The sequence below is a fragment of the Zalophus californianus genome, chromosome 4 (assembly GCF_009762305.2).
Source record: "Zalophus californianus isolate mZalCal1 chromosome 4, mZalCal1.pri.v2, whole genome shotgun sequence".
NCBI classification, from domain to species: Eukaryota; Metazoa; Chordata; class Mammalia; order Carnivora; family Otariidae; genus Zalophus; species Zalophus californianus.
The window spans coordinates 78592655-78613984 of NC_045598.1; the positions used below are offsets into that span (position 1 = coordinate 78592655).

Sequence of the window (21330 nt, forward strand, 5' to 3'; positions counted from 1 at the left end):
GGGAGAAGCAGACTCTTCACTGAGCTTGGAGCCTCACTCAGGGCTTGATCTCACAACCTGAGATCATGACAATGAGCTGAAATCAAGAATCCAGTTGAGCCACCCAGGTGCCCCGCCATTAAGTATTATACCAAGATTTTAGAAATAATGAAGCATATTTAATTCATGGATCTCACTAAAATTGTTAATATTTTAAAAAGTCAAAGCCCAATGACTTTTGTTTGTTAAATAAGTTTTAAAAACTATTTAAAACTAATATTTACCTCATTTTCATTTTTTAAGATTTCTATTTTTATGGGTTTCACAATTACATAATTTATAAATAAACACATATGGGGATATTTAGATTTTTACTGATAAGGGTCTGTAATTTTAAAAAATTGAAGATTTTATCTAGAAGATAAAGAAGTATTAATGTAAAATTTGATGAAGAAACTGGTGGGAAGAAGCCTTTGAAGCATTTTGGGAAAATGAAGTGTGATTGCTTTAGCTTTCAGACTGTTCCTTTTTGGGGGAATGTATTTTGTTGAGAGTTTTAGTTTGAAAGGGAGTTTAATTTATACTAGGAAATATTAATAATATGCCAGTTAAGTTCACTGGGCAGTGCATTCTCTTGCTGTTTTCAAGTCTACTTTAGAAGTCAAATGATAATGAAAAAGTTGCGTGAAAGAATAGAATTACAGTACTAATACCAAACTATGATAACCAGATGAATTCTTTTTCTGCTGTTTAGGTAGAATTTACCTTTACCAGTAGAATTTTAAAATTATTTAAGGTAGGGAAAGGGATAAAAGGCAAAGAGTTGGAGATGATTATTTGTAAATAACGAATCCTGTTAAACTGTGGGTGATTTAGAAAAAGAACAATTAGAGGTACTAGAAAGGGATGATTTTTGAACATTTTATCAACATTATAGACTTTTGTTATGGGAGAGGGAGAAAGCACCAAGTTATTCGTCAATCCTGGAGATTATTCTTGAAGGATAGGAAATGATGGTTTCTTAGGCAACAGGAAGAAAGGAGTATCATTTGAGGATTGAAAGAGTTCTTCAGGACAATGATACTTTGTGATGTATTAGTATCATGCTTACTGCATTGTAGAACACTTAGTAACATCACCATAACTCTATTGAGGTGTGTGTTGGGACTCCCATTTTAAGATGGACAGAGTTTAGAGAACCTTGGTAACTTACCCACATCTGGGCAGAATTTGAACCCAGGTATATTTGATTTTATTTAGCTTCATTGGGTGCCTGCTACGTTGCCAGGCATGGTGCTTATGCCTTCGGAGTTCAGAGTTGAATAATAGGTGGTTTCTGCCCTCAATAGAGTATGGCAAGTAAATAAGATAGTAATTTTTTAACTTCTGCACAGCAAAGGAAACCGTCAACAAAACTAAAATGCAACCCATGGAATGGGAGCAGATATTTGTAAATGACATATCCCATAAACGGTTAGTATCCAAAATAGATGAAGAACTTAGAAATCTCAACACCCCAAAAATGAATAATCCAATGAAAAAAATGGGCAAAGACATGAATAGATATTTTTTCAAAAAAGAACTACAGATGGCTAACAGACACATGAAAAGTTGCTTAAAATCACTGATTATCAGGGAAATGCAAATCAAAACTGTGGTTATCACCTCATACCTGTCAGAATGGCTAATATCATCAACACAAGAAACAACAGGTGTTGGCGAGGATGTGGAGAAAAGGGAACCTTGAACCCTCTTGCAGTGTTGGTGGGAATGCAAACTGGTGCAGACACTGTGGAAAACGGTATGAAGGTTCCTCAAAAAGTTAAAAATAGAACTATTCTACGATCCAGCCATCACGCTACTAGGTATTTACCCAAAGAATACAAAAATACTAATTCAAAAGGATACATGCAACCTGATGTTTATAGCAGCATTATCTACAATAGCCAAATTATGGAAACAGCCCAGGTGTTCATTGATTGATAAATGGGTAAAGAAGATGTGTATACACACACAGACACACACACACACACACACACACACAGCCATAAAAAAGAATGAAATCTTGTCATTTGCAACAACCAGAGAGTATTCTAAGTGAAATAAGTCAGAGAAAGATATCATATGATTTCACTCATTTGGAATTTAAGAAACAAAACAACGGGGAAAAAGGAGGGAGAGAGAGGCAAACCTAGAAACAGACTCTTAACCACAGAGAACAAACTGATGTGTTCCAGAAGGGAGGTGAGTGGGGGATGGGTGAAACAGGTGATGAGGATTAAGGAGCACACTTGTGAAGAGCACTGTTGTTGTATGGAAGTGTTGAATCACTGTACTGTATAACTGAAACTAATAATTACATTGTTAACTAATTGGAATTTAAATAAAAACTTAAAATATAGTAACTTTTGGGAGCCTTGGAGACCCAGACAGTCTGAGAATTTAGGGCCATTTTCTGGAAGTCATAGTGCCTGAACTAAATCTCAAAGGAGGAGTAAGAGAAAATTGTAAAAAGGTAACCAGGGGAGGGTGTTGCATCCAGGGGAAAACACATATATATAAGGCATTTAGACATAAAGTAGTGTGAATTATGCTAAGAAGTTTAGCATTTTAAGAAATTTAGCATTTATAACGTATTTCTCTGTAGATCTTAAAGGATGAGGTGGGTAGAGACCAGAAGAGCCTAGATTTTTTTCCTTTTTTACCTCATTGCCTCTCTAAATAAATATCTGAAGCTGATTAAAATATTTGTGGATAAAGTTTTAGACTTTTCAATGTGTTTTTACCTTCTTTTTCTAGGATCAGTTCGACAGCTTAGACAAGCATACACAATGGGGAATTGACTTCTTGGAAAGATATGCCAAATTTGTTAAGGAGAGGATAGAAATTGAACAGAACTATGCGAAACAATTGAGGTAAGTTAAAGTTTTTTCAGTTTCCAGAAATGAAATTACATTTTTAAGTAGTTGAGTATTAGATAAATGTAAATTCTGTGGGGTTTTTTGGGTCAGAATCAGATTGAATTAGGTAACTGATTTTTTAAATGATCAATTTAATTAAATCATTGCTAGTACCACAAGGAATATTGGCTAGCTAGATCATGAACAGACATCATTCCAGAAACATCTTAAAATCCTAAAATCAGGAAGCAAAATGCTAGGAAAAAGAAATACCTGAGTAATACAGTTTTTCCCTGTAACTTTTTTGCTTTAGTAATCTTTTGAAAGCACTGACGATTTCTTCAGTTTCTCAGATCTTTAGAGTTTCTATAACTTGGAAATCCAAGTGTGTTGAGCTGCATTTCTGTCAAAAATCAGATATATTTCACTGATGAAAGTGATGTTGGAGTAGGTGTTAGAAGATAAGGGTTTTTAAGGGAAAATTTTAGCCTTAAAACAAATGGAATTTATCTTAAGATTTTGTTCAAGTGGAAAATCATTGTTAGACTACAATTTGACAGTTCTTGCTAGAACTTAATAAAAATGGTGCTTGAGGGGTAGAGAGAGAGAGAATCTCAAGCCAGCTCCGCGCTGAGTGTGGAGCCTGACACGGCTCGATCTCACAGCCCTGAGGTCAGGGCCTGAGCTGAAAATAAAAGTCATCGCTTAACCAACTGTGCCACCCAGGTGCGCCAAGTTTCCAAGTTTTTCAGTGGAAGTGAGGAGAAGAAATAGACAATGCAGTGATGGCAGTATGAAGTGACAATAAAGGAAAAGTTTAACATATTATAAAAAATGGATGAAAACAATGTTTCCAACCTAAAAGTACTTTGTCAGTAAGGGTATGATGAAAAATACTATGGAATATACAGTTTAAACAAATCAGGTGTAGCAGGGTAAACTTAAAAGGCTATTCAGTCCCTCAGTGTAAAAAGCAAGTTTTAGAACTGAATGTATAGCAAGATCTCCTTCTTGTTCACTCAAGTTTGTGTATACAGTTATATATAAAAATTGTATGTATTCTGAAGGGATCTAGAATACACCCCAAACTATTTTACAGTGGTTATCCCTGGGGAATGGGAGTGAGGGGTTGCTAAGGGAAGAAACTTAAAACACTTTTTACTTAGACTTTTGAATTACTGAAGGTTTTTCAATGATTGTATATTATTTTTATAGTTTAAAACACTTGTTCTTAAGCAAAGAAGGTGATATACTCCGAAAGAAAATTCTGTCACAAATTATAAAATAAAAATTGGTGATTTATAAGGTGAACTTCAGCAATCTGAAGTTTTTTTTTTAACATTTTATTTATTTGACAGATACACAGTGAGAGGGAACACAAGCAAGGGGAGTGGGAGAGGGAGAAGCAGACCTCCCGCTGAGCAGGGAGCCGGATGCAGGGCTTGATCCCAGGACTCTGGGACCATGACCTGAGCCGAAGGCCATGCTTAATGACTGAGCCACCCAGGTGCCCCAATCTGAAGTATTTTAACTATCTAGAATATCTCTGGACTCAAGAGTTTCAGGAAGGCCAAGATTGAACTAGAGTAACAGAACTAATCAAATCGCAGATTTCTTTGCCTTTCTGTTTTGTGACTGATAATAACCATTATAATTTTCACTTACTTGTCAAAATTGATGTTTAGAACACCACTTCACTGAAGCAAGGATGACTAGACCCCACAATTACATGATACAGAAAATATAATTTTGTAGTGAGAAAGTAGGCTTTTTTATGTATAGATGCTCTCGATCAGTGATTTGCATCTTTCTTCTGTCCCAGCACACTAAAGAAATTTGGCACATTTCCATTTTAACAGTGGCTCTCCAATGTAGTGATTTTCAACAAAGGCAGGATTATTGGAACGTGTTGAGAAATTCCAGTAAGGAAGAATTGGGATGAAGCACGTGTAGCTTGAAACCACTACTCCCTTCCCTCCCTCTACATTGAGATTTGTTCCTTTGGCTGAATACTTAGTGAATGATTGAATTATCAGCTGCTCTTTATAGTATCTGTTTGTCCAAAGGGAAGAAGTTTGCCTTGTTTATTTCCTTTTCTTTAATGTGAATAATTCTTTTGGTTAACTCCCTCCTGTTTTTGCTACTACAGAAGACAGTATCTTTCCTAGTGAGGCAGCCTTTTTTTTCTCCTAAATAATAACTATATTCAGAATGTTATACATTTACATTTTAGATATGTTGTAAGATTAAATTTGTCAGTCTTTAGTACCTTCAGTTTATTCTCTTTTTCCCCTTCTTTTGTCTGTTTTGATGGTTCTGGTTTAACTTTATTTTGATTTTTGGTATTGATAATGATTTTAGTAGTGGTTTGAGGATGGGAATAAATAGACAATAAAGCATCTATTCAGTCATGTTTGGAGACAGATAATTGAAATCATGTCTATTTTAATTGATGGTATATGATGACTTCAGGTTACTTGGTAAAATGCTTTTTGGTTTGCAGGCATAAAAACCTGAAATTGGTCATTCTTTTAATAAACTTACACTGTTTGAATGACAGAGATTAAAATTTGTTTAGTAAAAGAAGCTGAAATGATAGGTATGTATCATTTTATTTATTTATTTTGTAAGATTTATTTATTTGAGAGAGAGAGAGGGCGGGGGAGGGGGGCAGGGGCAGAGAGAGACAGTGCCAAACAGACTCCACACTGAGCCTGGAGCCCGATGCAGAGATTGATCCCAGGACCCTGAGATCACAACCTGAGCTGAAACCCAAGAGTTGGATGCTTAACCGACTGTGCCACCCAGGTGTCCCATTTTATTTTTTCCTGGTAAAGATAATTACAGTATTAAGTTCCATCATAGAGATTGCTCTATGAAATTATATTCCTCTACTTCCACCCCAGACCATTCCCTTTTGGTTCAAATGTGGCAGTGTGGTATACTGGAAGAGAAATAGATTGGACGACAGAAGCCTGATAGCTACTTTTATTTTAACCAGAACAGAAATCTCCAAATTCCTTTTGATCTTATGTTCTGTACCAATGCCAAGCCTGGCCAACATAGCTGGTCCTTCTAGAGCTGAGTGACTATAACTTGAACGAATAAATAATTGAATAATCTGTATTTCAGTTTAGTTAAGAAATTAGGATCTCTGGGAGCTCCTGGGTGGCTCAGTCGGTTAAGTGGCTGCCTTCAGCTCAGGTTGTAATCCCAGGGTTCTGGGAATGAGCCCCCCACGTTGGGCTCCTTGCTCAGCAAGAAGTCTGCTTCATCCTCACCCTATACTGCTCCCCCTGCTTGTGCGCTCTCTCTGTCAAATAAATAAATCTTAAAAAAAAAAAAATAGAAATTAGGATCTCTGGTCATATGCTGAACCTTTGACAAAGTACTGCTTTCTATCCATACTAGAGTTTTTGTCATGTACATCATTGTGATGAGGTTGTTCTACTGAGAGCTGTCCCAGATATTTAGGGTAGGCTTAGATATACAGAATAATCCAAATAAAACCAGTTTTTATTTTCTAATTAGTCTTTACTTTCTCATGCCGCTTTATCAGAATTTTCTGTTTGTCACTTTGTTTAGTTTCACAAGAATCCAGGGAGCTCTTCTTAGTACTGATTTTTCTTTTTTTAAGATTTTATTTATTTATTTGACAGAGAGAGACACAGCGAGAGAGGGAACACAAACAGGGGGAGCCGGAGAGGGAGAAGCAGGCTTCCCACTGAGCAGGGAGCCCGATGTAGGGCTCCATCCCAGGACCCTAGGATCATGACCTGAGCTGAAGGCAGACGCTTAACAACTGAGCCACCCAGACGCCCCTTCTTAGTACTGATTTGATGGAAGTGGAGGTTACTTTAATTTTTATTATTTTTCTGGATTTATTTATTTATTTTAGAGAGAATGCGGTGGGGGGCGGTGGCGGGGCAGATGGAGAGAGACTCTCAAGCAAGACTCCCCGCTGAGCACTGAGCCCTAGCGGGGCTTAGTCTCATGACCCTGGAATCATGACCTGAGTCGAACCAAGAGTCCACACTTAACTGACTGAGCCACCCAGGTGCCCCTAAAGTAGAGATTACTTTTATTCTTTGGTTAGCCGTTGTTTAACTCTACTGCTTTGGTCTCTTCTGAGTTTTTGATCAGCTGCTTAATGTAGTAAACCCTAATAGTGCCATCTGGATAGAGGCAGGAAGAACTGTTCCCCATATTTTGGGGTGTAGATGAACTTTCTTCATAGAATTAGATCCTGTGGAAATTCGTTCATTCCTGTCAATCCCCAGTAGTCACTGAGCTTGCCTGAATACATATATCCAGGTGTCATGTATTGGATGATTTATTGGCTAAATAATTGTGCTGGTTAATTCTAGAATATCATCACCTACTTACTAAAATGTAAACTTCATGGGGTGCCTGGGGTGGCTCAGTTGGTGAAGTGTCTGTCTTTGACTCAGGTCATGATCCTGGGGTCCTGGGATTGAGCCCAGCCTCAGGCTCCCTGCTCAGTGGGGACCCTGCTTCTCCCTCTGCCTCTGCTGCTCCGTCCTTCCTGTGCTCTCTCTCTCTCTCTCTCAAATAAATAAATACAATCTTAAAAAAAAATAAAATGTAAACTTCACAAAGGAAAGAGATTTTTGTTTGTTCTGTGTGTTGCTTATTCCTAGCTTCTAGAACAGTGCATGGCACATAGCAAGCACTTTTTTTTGTATTTACTGAACACTTATATAGCATTTAATGTGTTGGTACTGTTCTAGTGCTTTTACACATACTAATACGTTTTGTTTTCATAAAAACCCAGTGAGATGTCAGTATTATTTTAAAGACTAGGAAACAGTTACAGAGAGGTGAAGAAAGTTAGCTGGATTCAGACTAGCTGCAGAGTCTAGGCTCTTGCTAGTACATCATGCTGCTTCAGCATAGGGAGAATGAATAATTCTCTATTGAGGATTTTTTTTTTCCTATCACCAGTGCCTAGTACCACAGAGACTTCTTTGGGTCTTGAGTATTTTACTGGAGACAATAATAAATTATTTAAAAACTATATAACAGTATTTATAACTAACATATCTGTTTATTATGTTACAGTTAACAGAAATTTGATTAAAATGTAAATTAAATTATTATGTACTTCATAAATTTAAGTCTAGTTGGATGTTTTCCATAAAGATAAGAATAGGTTGGGGAAAAAAAAGGTTAACACCTTAGAAGTCCTTCTTCCTTTTAAGAAAAAAAAATTTTTTTTAAAGATGTATTTATTTGAGAGAGCGAGAATGAGAGAGAGAGAGTACATGAGATGGGGGAGGGCCAGAGGGAGAAGCAGGCTCCTTGCCGAGCAGGGAGCCCGATGCGGGACTCGATCCCGGGAGTCTGGGATCATGACCTGAGCCGAAGGCAGTTGCTTAACCAACTGAGCCACCCAGGTGCCCAAGAAAATTTTTTTAATTAAGGAGAAAAAACCTTTCAAGAAGCCCTATTTATTTTCATTTCCTTCTTGAGACATTAAGAATACTTTTGGGGGCACCTGGGTGGCTCAGTCAGTTAAGGATCCTGGGATTGAGCCCCTCGTCTGCTGGGCTCCCTGCTCCCTAGGGAGTCTGTTTCTCCTTCTCCCTCTGCCCCTCTCCCCAATTGTGCTTTCTCTCTTGCTCTCTCACTCGCTCTCTTTCAAATAAATAAAAATCTTTAAAGAAAAGAATACTTTTGGGTATTTTTTAAACTTCATGTAGAAAGTGTTTCTTTAATTATGAGAATTTAAATTCTTTTTACTTTTATTGTTCCCATAACCTATTATAAATTGGTGTGAGGGATAGTATAATGTTACTTTAGTTCTCTCTGATTCTTGCCTTTAATATTTTCCTTAACTCTTTTAGCTCTTTTCTCCTGATGACTTAGAGAGTAAACACCATGACAGCAGGAGAACCTTTTCTTTAATGTCACGTAACTATATTTTCTTGATATGTTTGGATTGGACTTCATGTAGTTATCATTAGCATATTTTAGCTTTTTTGATGTTTTGTTTTTTGATTATTGACATTTTTCTCCTTCTTTGTACTTTTCGTGAGCCATAGAGCTCTATTTTTTTAATCTCATTTCATACTGTTATATCTAAAATGCTGCTGCATGCCCCTAGTCCTCCTAACTTAATTATCATAACCCCAAACTACCAGCCTCCATTTTTAACACCTGGATTGTTTGAGTGTCCATTTCAGTATATATATGCTGCTGTCTTATTTAATCTTCACAAGAGTTTGATGATATTTGTTACCATTGTATTTTTAAGACCTGTAGAGTATTTTCCCTATAGTAAACATCCAACAGTAAACTGTTGAGGAATAATGTGGAATGATTCATTTAACTAGTAAAGAAACTCAGGCTCATCACCTTAATGAGAATCACAATCCCTGTTCCTGATTTTTCTATTAAAATGTTTTAGATTTTTTTTTTTTTTTTGGATTAAATGATGAAGCAGAACCTAACAAGTAAAACACAAAGCTCTTAGGAAAGAAAGTTCAAATCAGTTGTATTAAATATTTTGATAGTAAACTTTCCAGTGAAAAGGATTTAAAGACCTCATTTTGTTTAAACAACTACAAAAATAACTTGATAATGGTGTTGGCTGAGTAGATCACTTCATTAATCTCTTGGCTCTTTCATAATGCCTTGAGTAGTTTCATTTCCAAATTATTTTTTTACTGTTTGAATTGTGTAGAAGTGATTAAAATGAGGTAAAATGTTTATTTCATTATCCTGTATATATAAAATATAGGTAAATCAGATTTAGCTGCTTATTTGAATCTGGACTTTGAAGACGTTATATAGTTGTCTTTTAAGAATCTGATATTTAGAAGGGTCATTTTAAGTGTACATTTGAGGTGCCTTAAGTATATTCATACCATTATGCAACCAATCTCCAGAACTTACTCATCTTGAAAAACTAAAATGCTATACCTAATGAACAGCAACTCCCCATTTTCTCCTTCTCCCAGCCTCTGCAATTCTACTTTATGTTTCTGTGAATTTGACTACTCTAGGTACCTCGTAAGTAAAATAGAGTATTTCTTTTTTTGCGACTGGCTTGTTTCACTTAGCATAATATAAGGGTAATACATGTTGGAACATGTTCAGAACTTCCTTTTTTAAGGCTAAATATTACTCTGTTGTATGTATATACCACATTTTGTGTATCTCTATCTGTTACTGGACATTTGGGTCCACCTTTTGGCTGTTATGAATAATGATGCTATGAACATGTGTGTACAAATATTTGTTGGCGTTCCTGCTTTGAATTCTTTTGAGTGTATTCCTAGAATAGGAATTGCTGGATCATATGGTAAATCTGTGTTTAATTTTTTGAAGAACCATCATACTGTTTTCCTCAGTGGCTGTGAATTGTTTTACATTCCCACCAGCAATGCCCAAGGGTCCAATTTCTTCACCTTCTTTCCAACACTTGTTATTTTTGTGTTTTTGTTTTTGTTTTGTTTTTTAAGTGGTCTCGCACAGCATCAAGACCAATGTGGGGCTTGGACTCATGACTCCTGAGATCAGGACCTGAGCTGCTAAAATCAAGAGTCAGGTGCTTAACCAACTGAGCCACCCCTTTGTTTTTGTTTTTGGTAACAGCCCTCTTAATGGGTATAAGAGATCTTATTTTGATTCTGATTTGCATTTCTCTAATGATTAGTGATATTGAGTATTTTTTCATATGCTTGAGGACCATTTTTGTATCTTTGAGGAAATGCTATTCAGGTTCTTTGTCCAATTTTTAAATCAAATTATTTGGTCTTTTTGTTACCGCATTTTAGGTGTTTGAATATATTTTCTGGATTTTAACCCCTTATCAGATACATGAGTTGTAAATTCTTTCCATTCCATTGGTTGGTTGTCTTTTCATTCTGTTGATTGTGACCTTGGATGCACAGGTTTTACATTTTGATGTCCACTTTACTTTTTTTTCATTGCCTGTGCTTTTGGTATCATATCTAAGAAATCATTGCCAAATCCAGTGTCATGAAGCTTTCCCCCTATCTTTTTAAGAGTTTTGTAGTGTTAGCTCTTATGTTTAGGTCTTTGATCCATTTTGAGTTAGTCTTTGTGGTGGAAGGTAAGGGTATACAGCTTTATTCTTCTGTACATGGGTATCTTTTCTGTTTAATTTTACACTATATGAGAAAGGATTCGTGGCTGTAAATGGTGGAAAACCCAGTTTGAATGTTAAGTATAATGGCAATAATAACATTTATAGGTTGGAGACTGTAGTTATAATCAAGGTGCTCATAAGTTAGTTACCTTGTAATTGCTAAATTCCATGGATATTTTTAGTACCAGTGTTTTTACATCTCTGTGATGAATTGACTATTTCTTCTTAGAACTTAAAAAAAAATCATCTTCAGTGATAAGCTTTTTTGGGTTGTCTGAGTTATCTCTCCTAGGGGTTGGAAAACTTTTTTTTATAAAGTGCCAGATAATAATTTTGGCTTTTTGCACCATATGTTACAACTATTCAGCTTTGCTGCTGTTGTTCATCTCTGCTATTGTAGTGCAAAAGCAGCCTTAAACAATACATAGATGAATGAGTGTGGTGTGTTCCAGTAAAACTTTATTTATAAAAACAGGTAGCTGGGTGGGCCATAATTTGTTTACCTCTGATCTACCTGACTGTTCATCCTTATTGCTCTTCTCACGCACTTTGTCTTTCCCTCTTAAATGTGTATTTCTAGATTATTTTTAGCTACCTTCTCGTTTCGTACTTTTTGGGTAGCCTCATTCTCATTCATTATTGTTTTAACTATCTTAGGTGTTGGAACAGATTTGAGGTGGGGTTTGGTGTTGTCCTCCCCCCCTTTTTTTTAAAGGGGGGGCAGGGCAGAGGGAGAGGGAGAGAATCCTAATCAGGCTCCGCACCCAGCACGGAGCTGACCCAGGGCTGATCTCAACAACTGAGATCATGATCTGAGCCGAATCAAGAGTCAGACGCTGTACTGACTGAGCCACCCATGCACTTCTGGCATTGTCCTTTATTAGCTATTTGACCATGTCTTAGTCCTGTAGAATAGGGCTAATAATACCTGCTTGTAAGTTTGCTGTAAGTATAAGATTATAGAGTGCTTAGCATAGAGATTGGTAAATAGTATGTGGGTGACAAATGGTCGCTCTCGTTTTTGTTACTGTCCTGTTACTTGTTAACTCTTACATCTGTATCTAGATCCCAGAAGTTTCTTTAGTGTTCCAGTTTTTACTACATTTCTCTGTTAGACATTTTTGTTCAGCTCTTCTGTAGTGTCATTTAAGAAGCATTCCTCTTCAAGTAGGAGTCTTCCCACATAACAAGAAGTTTGGAAATGGGATTCTAGAGCTTAGTAATGTCAGCGGCATTGTGAATTTCTTGATCTCGGTTGCAAGATGTGGTAGGAGTTTCAGTCATCCTATCCTCACACATCTGTATCCAGAGCAGTAGCAAAGTGTGAAGAAGGGACTTCTTCTGAGGTAATTTTTTTCCTTTTTATTGTTAAAAAGTTAGGAAATAGAATCTCTAGGACTTGAACACCCTAAGGTGTTCACCTTAATAAAGTTAGGGTCATTGCCAGATTTTTGGCTGAAATGTCTAGGTTGATGGTAGTACCATTAATATAAGAAAAGAATAAGGTTTATAAAGAAAATAAATTCCATTTTAGACTTGCATTTGATGTACCTGTGGCAGATGGACTGCTGTCCTGTAGCCAGTCCTCCTCCTGTAACAGCTTTATTGAGGTATCATTTACATACCATTAAATTCACCCTTTTAAACAATTCATTGGCTTTTAGTATACTCAGAGTTTTCAAATCATCACCAATTATTTAATTTTAGAACATTTTTATCATAAAAAGAAACCCCTGTACCTATCAGCAGTCATTCCCCATTCACCCCTCCTTCAAGCCCTGGCAACCACTAATCTATTTCCTGTCTTTGTGTATTTGCCTGTTCTAATTAACTGAGTTTTTTGTCTTTCTTTCTGTTGATATAGTACCTGAAGTAATTAATGTGTAGCACATAGATTTGCTCATGTTTGAATCAATAAATTCATTCATCCACAAAAATAATTTTCGGTGGTGTTTCAGATAACCATGACTAAGAACTACAGGTAGAGGGTATTTAGTTAGACTTCCTTAATATGACATAGAAGCGCCTCTGCTGCCCCCCATATACCTTTCCAGCCTCACTGATTACCATAGTTTGGTTCATGGTTGATGTTCCAGCAACATGAACCCATTCATAGTTATTCATAAATGCTGTAATTTTTCTCTTCCATGCCTATGCTTATTAGATCTTCCCTATTTAGAATCCTCCCAGGGCTTTCCAGTTGTCTAGTTCTTGTTCACCTCTTAAGGGTATGTCAGGGAATCAGAAATTTCAGACTTTCTTCTCTGGGGAAGCCTCTTTATAGAGTCCTCTGTTGTTCTTACCATATTACATTATGTAAAAGTGTTTTATATATTTGATTTCTCTAGGCCAGGGATCTCTGAACTTTTTATTGCTTACTTTTAAAAACTGAACAGTGCATGCACAATTTTTTTTATAAATAATGTACATGTACTAGTGTAGTAATGTTAAATATTAAAACTTAAAATTTATTTTTAAAGATTTTATTTGAGAGAAAGAGAGACAGCAACAGAGTTAGCAAGAGAGAACACGAGGTGGGAGGCGAAGGAGAAGCAGGCTCCCCGCTGAGCAGGGAGCCCTACAGGGGATTCGTTCCCAGGACCCTGGGATCATGACCTGAGCCGAAGGCAGACGCTTAACCAACTGAGCCACCCAGGCACCCCTAAAATTTATTTTTAATTGTAGTATAGTTGACATGTTATATTAGTTTTAGGTGTACAACATAGTGATTTAAACATTTATATGCATTATATAATGCTCACTCTGATAAGTGTAATTACCATCTGTCACCATACACATATCATCTTTTTATAATTTTCAGAGTAGGTCTTTCACCTCTTTGGTTAACTTTATTCCTAGGTGTTTTATTCCTTTTGATGCAATTGTAAATAGGATTAATTTCTCTTCATGCTACTTTTTATTAGTTTATAGAAGCACAACAATATGCTAATTTCGTATCCTGCAGCTTTACTGAATTCATTTATTCTTAGCTCATTTATAGTTTTTGGTAGAATCTTTAGGACCTTACTATATATGGTACTGTGTCATCTGTCAATAGTGAGAGTTTTACTTATTCCTTACAAATATGGTTGCTTTTTATTTCTTTTTCTTGTCTGATTACTCTGGCTAGAACTTCTAGTATTAACGTTGAATAAAAGTGGCGAGAGTGGTCATCCTTGTCTTGTTCTTGATCTTAGAGGGAAAGCTGCTTTTCACCATTGAGTGTGATATTAGCTGTGGGCTTATCATATATGGACTTTATTATGTTGAGTTATGTTCCCTGTATATCTGTTTTGTTGAGTTTTTATCATGAATGGATGTTGAATTCTTTTCCTACATCTCTTGAGATTATCATATGATTTTTATCCTTCGTTTTGTTAATGTGATATATCACTTTTATTGATTTATGGATTTGAGCCATTCTTGTATCCCTGCTATAAATTCCACTTAATTGTGTTGAATGATTTTTTAAAATTTATTGTTGAATGTAGTTTACTCATATTTTATTGAGGATTTTGCGTTATGTTCTTCAGGGATATTGGCCTCTAATTTTCTTTTTTTTTGTAGTGTCTTTGGTATCAGGGTAATGATGGCTACATAGAATGAATATGGAAGCCTTTATTTAATTTTTCTTTCTCTAATTTTTTGGAATAGTTTGAGAAGGATGGGTATTAATTCTTCTTTAAATGTTTGGTAGAATTCACCTGTGAAGCCATCTGGTCATGTACTTTTTTTGTTGTGTGTTTTTTTTATTGTTGTTACTGAATCAGTTAAATTACTAGTAATTAGTGTGTTCAAATTTTCTTTTCTCCTGATTCATTCTTGAAAGATTCTTTTTCTGGGAACTTGTCCATTGCTTCTACATTGTCCAGTTTGTTGGTGTATACTTTTTCATAGTAGCCTCATAATCCTTTGTATTTCTGTGGTATTGGTTGTAACTCCTCTCCTCTTTCATTTCTGATTTTATTTGAGTCCTCTCTTTTTTTTCCTTGATGAGTCTGGCTAAAGGTTTATTAATTGTTTATTTTTTTTGAAGAACCAACTATTAGTTTCACTGATATTTTCTATTTTTTTTTAGTCTCTATTTCATTTATTTCTGCTGTGATCTTTATTATTTCCTTCCTTCTATTAACTTTGGGTTTTGTTCTTTTTCTAGTTCCTTTAGATGTAAGGTTAGAGTGTTTGTGATTTTTCTTACACCACTATAAACTTTCCTCTTAAAGAACTGCCTTTGCTGTGTCCCAGAGATTTTCAGTGTTGAGTTTACATTTTCATTTGTCTCAAGGTATTTTATTATTTTCTCTTTGATTTCTTTGTTGACCCATTGGTTATTTAGTTGCATATTGTTTAGCCTCCACGTGTTTCTGTTTTTTCCATTTTTTTTTTTCTTGTGATTGATTTTTAGTTTCATACTGTTGTGGTCAGAAAAGATGCTTGATATGATGTCAGTGTTTTTAAATTTATTGATACTTGTGTGGCCCTAAATGTGATCTATCCTGGAGAATGTTCCATGTGTACTTGAAAAGAATGTATTCTGTTCTTTTTAGGTGGAATGCTGTATGTATCTGTTAAGTGCATCTGCTCTGATATGTTGTTCAAAGCCAGTGTTTCCTTACAAATTTTGTGTATACATGAGGTATCCGTTGATGTAAGTGTGGTGCTACAGTCCCCTACTATTTACTGTATTACTATCGATTTCTCCCTTTATGTCTATTAATGTTTGACTTAACATATTTAGGTACTTGCTGTGTTGGGTGCATTGATATTTATAGTTGTTATATTCTCTTGTTGGATTCATCTCTTTATCATTATGTAATGGGCTTCTTTGTCTCTTGTTACAGTCTTTGTTTTAAAGGCTGTTTTGTCTGATGTAAGTATTGCTACCTCAGCTTTTCTTGTTTGTTTCCATTTGCTTGGAATATCTTTTGCCATCCCTTTACTATCAGTCTGTACATATCTTTAGGTCTGAAGTGAGCCTCTTGAAGACAGCGTATAGATGGGTCTTGTTTTTTTTTTTATCTATTCAGTCACCTTATGTCTTTTGATTGGAACATTTAGTTTATTTACATTTAAGATAGTTATTGATATGTATATACTGATTGCTGTTTTAATAGTTTTCTGGTTGTTTTTGTAGTTCTTGGTTCTTTTTTTCTTGCTTTTTTTCCCTTGTGATTTGATGACTTTTTTTTTTTTTTTTTAGTGTTTTGCTGGATTCTTTTCTCTTTATTTTTTGTGTATGTGTTACTGGCTTTGAGTTTGTGGTTACCATGAGATTCATATATAGCATGCTATGTATATAGCAGTCTCTTTTAAATTGATGGTCACTTAAGTTTGAACACATTCTAAAAGCACTACATTCTTCCCCTCCCTTTGTTTTATGTATTTGACATATATTTTACATCTTTTTATTTTGTATATCCTTTAATTATTGTAGATAAAATTGATTTTACTACTTTTGTCTTTTAACTATCATAGTACTTTTATGAATGATGTACCACTTTTACCATATATTTGCTTTTACCAGTGAAATTTTTTTTCTTTTTGAAGATTTTATTTATTTATTTGAGAGAGACACAGTGAGAGAGGGAACACAAGCAGGGGGAGTGGGAGAGGGAGAAGCAGGCTTACCGCTGAGCAGGGAGCCCGATGCGGGGTTCGATCCCAGGACCTTGGGACCATGACCCGAGCCGAAGGCAGACACCTAACAACTGAGCCACCCAGGTGCCCCGAAATTTTTTCTTTCATAATTTTCTTCTAGTTGTAGCCTTTTCTACTTTAAGAAGTCCCTTCAACACTTCTTGTAAAGTCAGTTTAGTGGTGATGAAGTCCTTTAACTTTTGTTTGTCTGGGAAACTATCTCTACTTCAATTCTGAATGATACCTTGCTGAGTAGGGTATTCTTGTTTATAGGGTTTTTCCCTTTTGGCACTTTGAATATATCATGCTGTGGGCTGCAGAGTTTCTGCTGAAAAATCAAACAATAGACTTAGGTGGTTGTTCCCGTGTACATAACATTTACTTTTTTGTCTTGCTGCTTTAAGATTCGCTCTTTTAATTTTTGATATTTTAATTATTATGTGGTTTGGTGTGGACCTCTTTGGGTTTATCTCCTTTGGGGGTTTCTTTCCTTCCTTGACCTGGATATCTATTTCATTCCTCAAGTTAGGGAATTTTTCAGCTGTTATTTCTTCAGATGATTTTTTCCCCTCTCTCTTTTTCCATCTGGGACCCTGAAAATGCAAATGTTGGTGTGCTTGATGTTCCCCAGAGGTCCCTTAACCTATTCTTTTATTTTTATTTATTTAAAAAAGATTTTATTTATTTATTTGAGAGAGTGGGAGAGGGGCCAAGGGAAAGGAAGAAAATCTCAAACAGACTCCCCACTAAGTGTGGAGCCCGATGCCAGGCTTAATCCCAGGACCCTGAGATCATGACCTGAGCCAAAACCAAGAGTAGGATGCCTAACCAACTGAGCCACTCACATGCCCCAATCTATTCTTTTAAACATTCTTTTTGCTTTTCAGCTTGATTTCCACTATTCTGTCTTCTAGATTGCGGATTTATTCTTCTTCCTCTAGTGTGTTTTTCATTTCATTTTTTTGTATTTTTCAACTCTGGTTCTTTTTTTATATTTTCTAACTGTTCAGATTCTGAGTTCATCTACTCTTCTCAAGTCTGGTAAGCTTCTTTATGACCATTATTTTGAATTCTTTATCCAGTAGATTGCCTATTTCTGTTCCATTTAGTCCTTTTTCTGAGATTTTGTGTTCTTTCATTTGGATCATATTCCTCTATTTCCTTGTTTTTGTCTGTTTCTCTGTGTTTGTTTCCATATGTGAGGTATGTCAGCTATGGCTCCTGGTCTTGAAAGCAGTGGTCTTAAGTAGAAAGTGTTCTTTGGGACACAGTAGTGCCAGTTCCCCCTGCTCACCAGAACCATGCACTCCAGGAATATTCCCCGTGTGGGTTTTGTGCAGCCTCCTGTTGTGACTGGACTACAGCACTGCTGGCTGAGAGGCCTGGTTGGCCTAGCTGGCCTGCTGTGAGTGTCCTGGTAGGCGGGGTTAGCTCCTGCTATAGCTGGCTGCCAGGCCCAGCTGTGACTGTTGCAGGCATGCTGAGGGGTGGAAGGCTGAGTGGCTGGGCTCCAAACCCTTCCAAGGACAGGAGTTGCTTTGGAGAGGTATTCTTCTGGCTAGGGTTGCCCACTGGGTGTGGTGGGGTGGTAGTTGTTTTGGGGGATGCTGGTTCTAACTGAGGCTGCCTGCCAGGTGTGGTGAGTGGGAACTGCTTTGGAGGGCTACTTGCCAGAGCAGTTAGGTTGAATGTGGTAGGTCTGCAAGGGAACACAGGGCTGGGTGAGCACAGCTACCAAAGTAGATGGAGAGTTTCAAAACTGGTGCCTGCCTTCTTAAGACCAAGTAGGCTGAAGGAGTGCGAGAAAAATGGTACCTGCCAGCACTTCCATTCCTGGAGAAAGTTCCTATGAATCCTTGCCCCTGTGCACACATCCTAAAATTAGTCAGTAAATGAAATCCTTTACGTGTGGCCCAGGCACTTTTTAAACTTCTGCCTCTGTGCTGTATCTCCCAGTGATACAGACTCTTTGAAGAGTCTTGGTTTCCTATAGACTTCTCGCTCTCCCATAGTTAAGTCCTGCTGATTTCCAAAGCCAGATGTTATAGGGTCTTGTTTTCCTGTGCAGATCCCCAGAGTGGGAGGGTATTTTATGTGGGGCTTCATCCATTTGCTCCTCAGGGGGGACTTCTACACCTGTGATATCTCTACCACTTGTGCATTGCCATGATGGGGTTTCGGTTCCTGACTGTGTATCTGCCCCTAATATCCTTTTTGATGTGGCTTTTTCTGTATATCTTTAGTTGTAGAATAGGTGTTCTGCTAGTCTTGAGGTCATTCCCAGAGTTGCACTGTATATAGTTAGAGCCTTGAGTGTTGTGGGAAGAGAGAGGCTCAGGATCTTTCTTCTCCATCTTCCCCTCCTTTCTAGTAAAACTTTCAGTAAACAGGTATATATATGTAAGGCCTAAGGCTTTCATTCTGTACCTTACTTTACAACCAATGATGACTGTGAGTTTTTTTTAAAGAGATTTTATTTTATTTATTTATTTATTTATTTATTTATTTATTTATTTTAGAGAGAGCAAGCAGGGGGAGGGGCAGAAGGAGAGGGAGAGCAAGAATCTCAAGCCGACTCTGTGTTGAGCACAGAGCCTGACTCGGGGCTCAATCTCATGACCCTGAGATCATGACCTGAGCCAAAATCAAGAGTTGGATGCTTTACCAACTGAACCACCCAGGTGCCCCGACTGTGAGTTTATTTTGATTAATTCGGTAAATATTAACCCTTCTCAGTGTCTTGCCTGTTCTTTTCCCCTGTTGTTCAGGGTGTTAAGACCTCCTTCTGTTGTCTGTCATAGCACCCTTTGTATACTTTTATCATAGCATTTATTATGCTGTATATTGTAATTATTGGTATACGCTTATCTCCTTTCAGTAGAGTATAAATCTCTTGAGCATGGGTAGTCTCTCATCTCTAATGTTCCCAGTAGCTTGCCCAGTGCCTAGCATATAGTAGGTAATTATAGAATGAATAAGCTGAATTAAATGGAATGAATTGATGATTTGAGAATTAAGACAGTGATTCTTTTGAAATATTTATTTGAAAGACCATAGGGCCATTTATTTTATAAATGCCTACACGTTAAAACAGTGTATCTCATTATTTCTGTTGATGGACTAGTTTTCTTTTTAAATTTCCAATCCATTGTGTATTAATGCTTTTGTAAAATACAGTAAAATTTTAATGCTAGGAAAATGACATAAAAGGAGACAAAATATAGGCACCAATTTTTTTATTAGATTCAACAGACAAAATTACTCTCAAGTTCTGTACTTAGCCTTTTGTGGATTGGCAACAAAGAGTCTGTGGACCTTTACTTGTCCATTGACCATATTTTGAGAACTGTACAAAGCACTGGTAAATGCTTTACAAATATTGTCCGCTTTAATTTTCATTACCCTGTAGGGTGTAGGTACTGTTATTGCCATTGTTAGGAAATTAGGCAAGTAAATTACCCAAGGACACATAGATGTCACACAAAACAGTTAGGATTCAAACCCAGGTAGTCCAGTCTGACTTCAGAGTCCATGTTCTAGTCTCCTTCTGAGTTTGCAAAGGTGAGATGAGGTAGCATTTTAGGCTGAGACTGTGTAGACTGAACACAGATGCAGGCAAAGAAAGTTATAAGTATAAATATAATTAATTTGTCTAAAGAGAATGTTAAGGGTCATATAAAAGCAGAGTTATGGAGGATGCATGATCATTTAGGCAAATTAATTTGCCTAAAAAAGAGAATGTTAAGGGTCATATAAAAGCAGAGTTATGGAGGATACTGTTCTTTTATCCTGTTAGTGAGTCAGTATCTTGTTTGCATGTTACCTTACTTAGTTCATATTAAAATTCCTGATTTGGAAAACAAAATAGTGATGATATTTCTTTGAAATACATGTCTTTTTGCTGTCACTCAGTTTCATATACTGAAATTTGTTCTGTGTACTTTGTTTCTTCTTACCTCTCTCATTTGATAGCATAATCATCCAAATTATTATGATTACACTCATACACACCAAAAATAACACTTCTTTTTAACAGGTATCAGTATTTCAAGAACAAAATGTAAGGATCATATGTTAATGGTAGTAGAGGATTATGTTGCTGTCCTGTTTTATGTCATTAAATTCTTGATATCATGAAATTGGCAACTTTTAGAATATATTTCAACAGTAGTATTTTTTATACATTAAAAAACTTGTTTTCTTCCTATAGAAATCTGGTCAAGAAGTACTGTCCCAAACGTTCCTCCAAAGATGAAGAACCAAGGTAAATTATATACCTGTTTATTATTGCATATTGAAATTTAAAAAAAACTTATATTTTTGTTATTTAGTAAAATAAATATGCTGTTAGCTCTTTATAATGTTTTTTTAAGTTTTAATTTAAAAAAATCATAGCTTTTTGAATAAGAAACTTCTAATAAGAATGAATGTTTCAGTGGGCTCAGTTTTCTGAAATAGTTGGAAGTATGGATTTCCAAGTAAAATGTGGACTGGGACTTCAGTGATTTAGTTTTCAAAAGAAAAGGGTATTTTCCCCTTTATTTTGTAATTGTTAGCTTGTTAGATTCTTGCTTTTACTCTTACAGGTATTAAAACAGTTTGGCTGGTTAGTTTAAAGGGATATCGAAATGGAATGAGGTTTTCAGAGTAACCTTGGAGCTCTGAATAAAAGTTTAG

At 36.3% G+C, this 21330-nt stretch overlaps 1 protein-coding gene across 4 annotated transcripts in view; it reads left to right on the forward strand.

Moving 5' to 3' along the window:
- FNBP1L (formin binding protein 1 like) overlaps window positions 1-21330 on the forward strand; it is a 98210-nt gene that overhangs the window by 41792 nt on the left and 35088 nt on the right. For all 4 annotated transcript variants that reach the window (XM_027611929.2, XM_027611941.1, XM_027611928.1 and 1 more), the window contains exons 2-3: window positions 2779-2894; window positions 20864-20917. In XM_027611929.2, the coding sequence (XP_027467730.1) occupies window positions 2779-2894; window positions 20864-20917 (170 nt within the window). The remainder of the gene's footprint in view (window positions 1-2778; window positions 2895-20863; window positions 20918-21330) is intronic.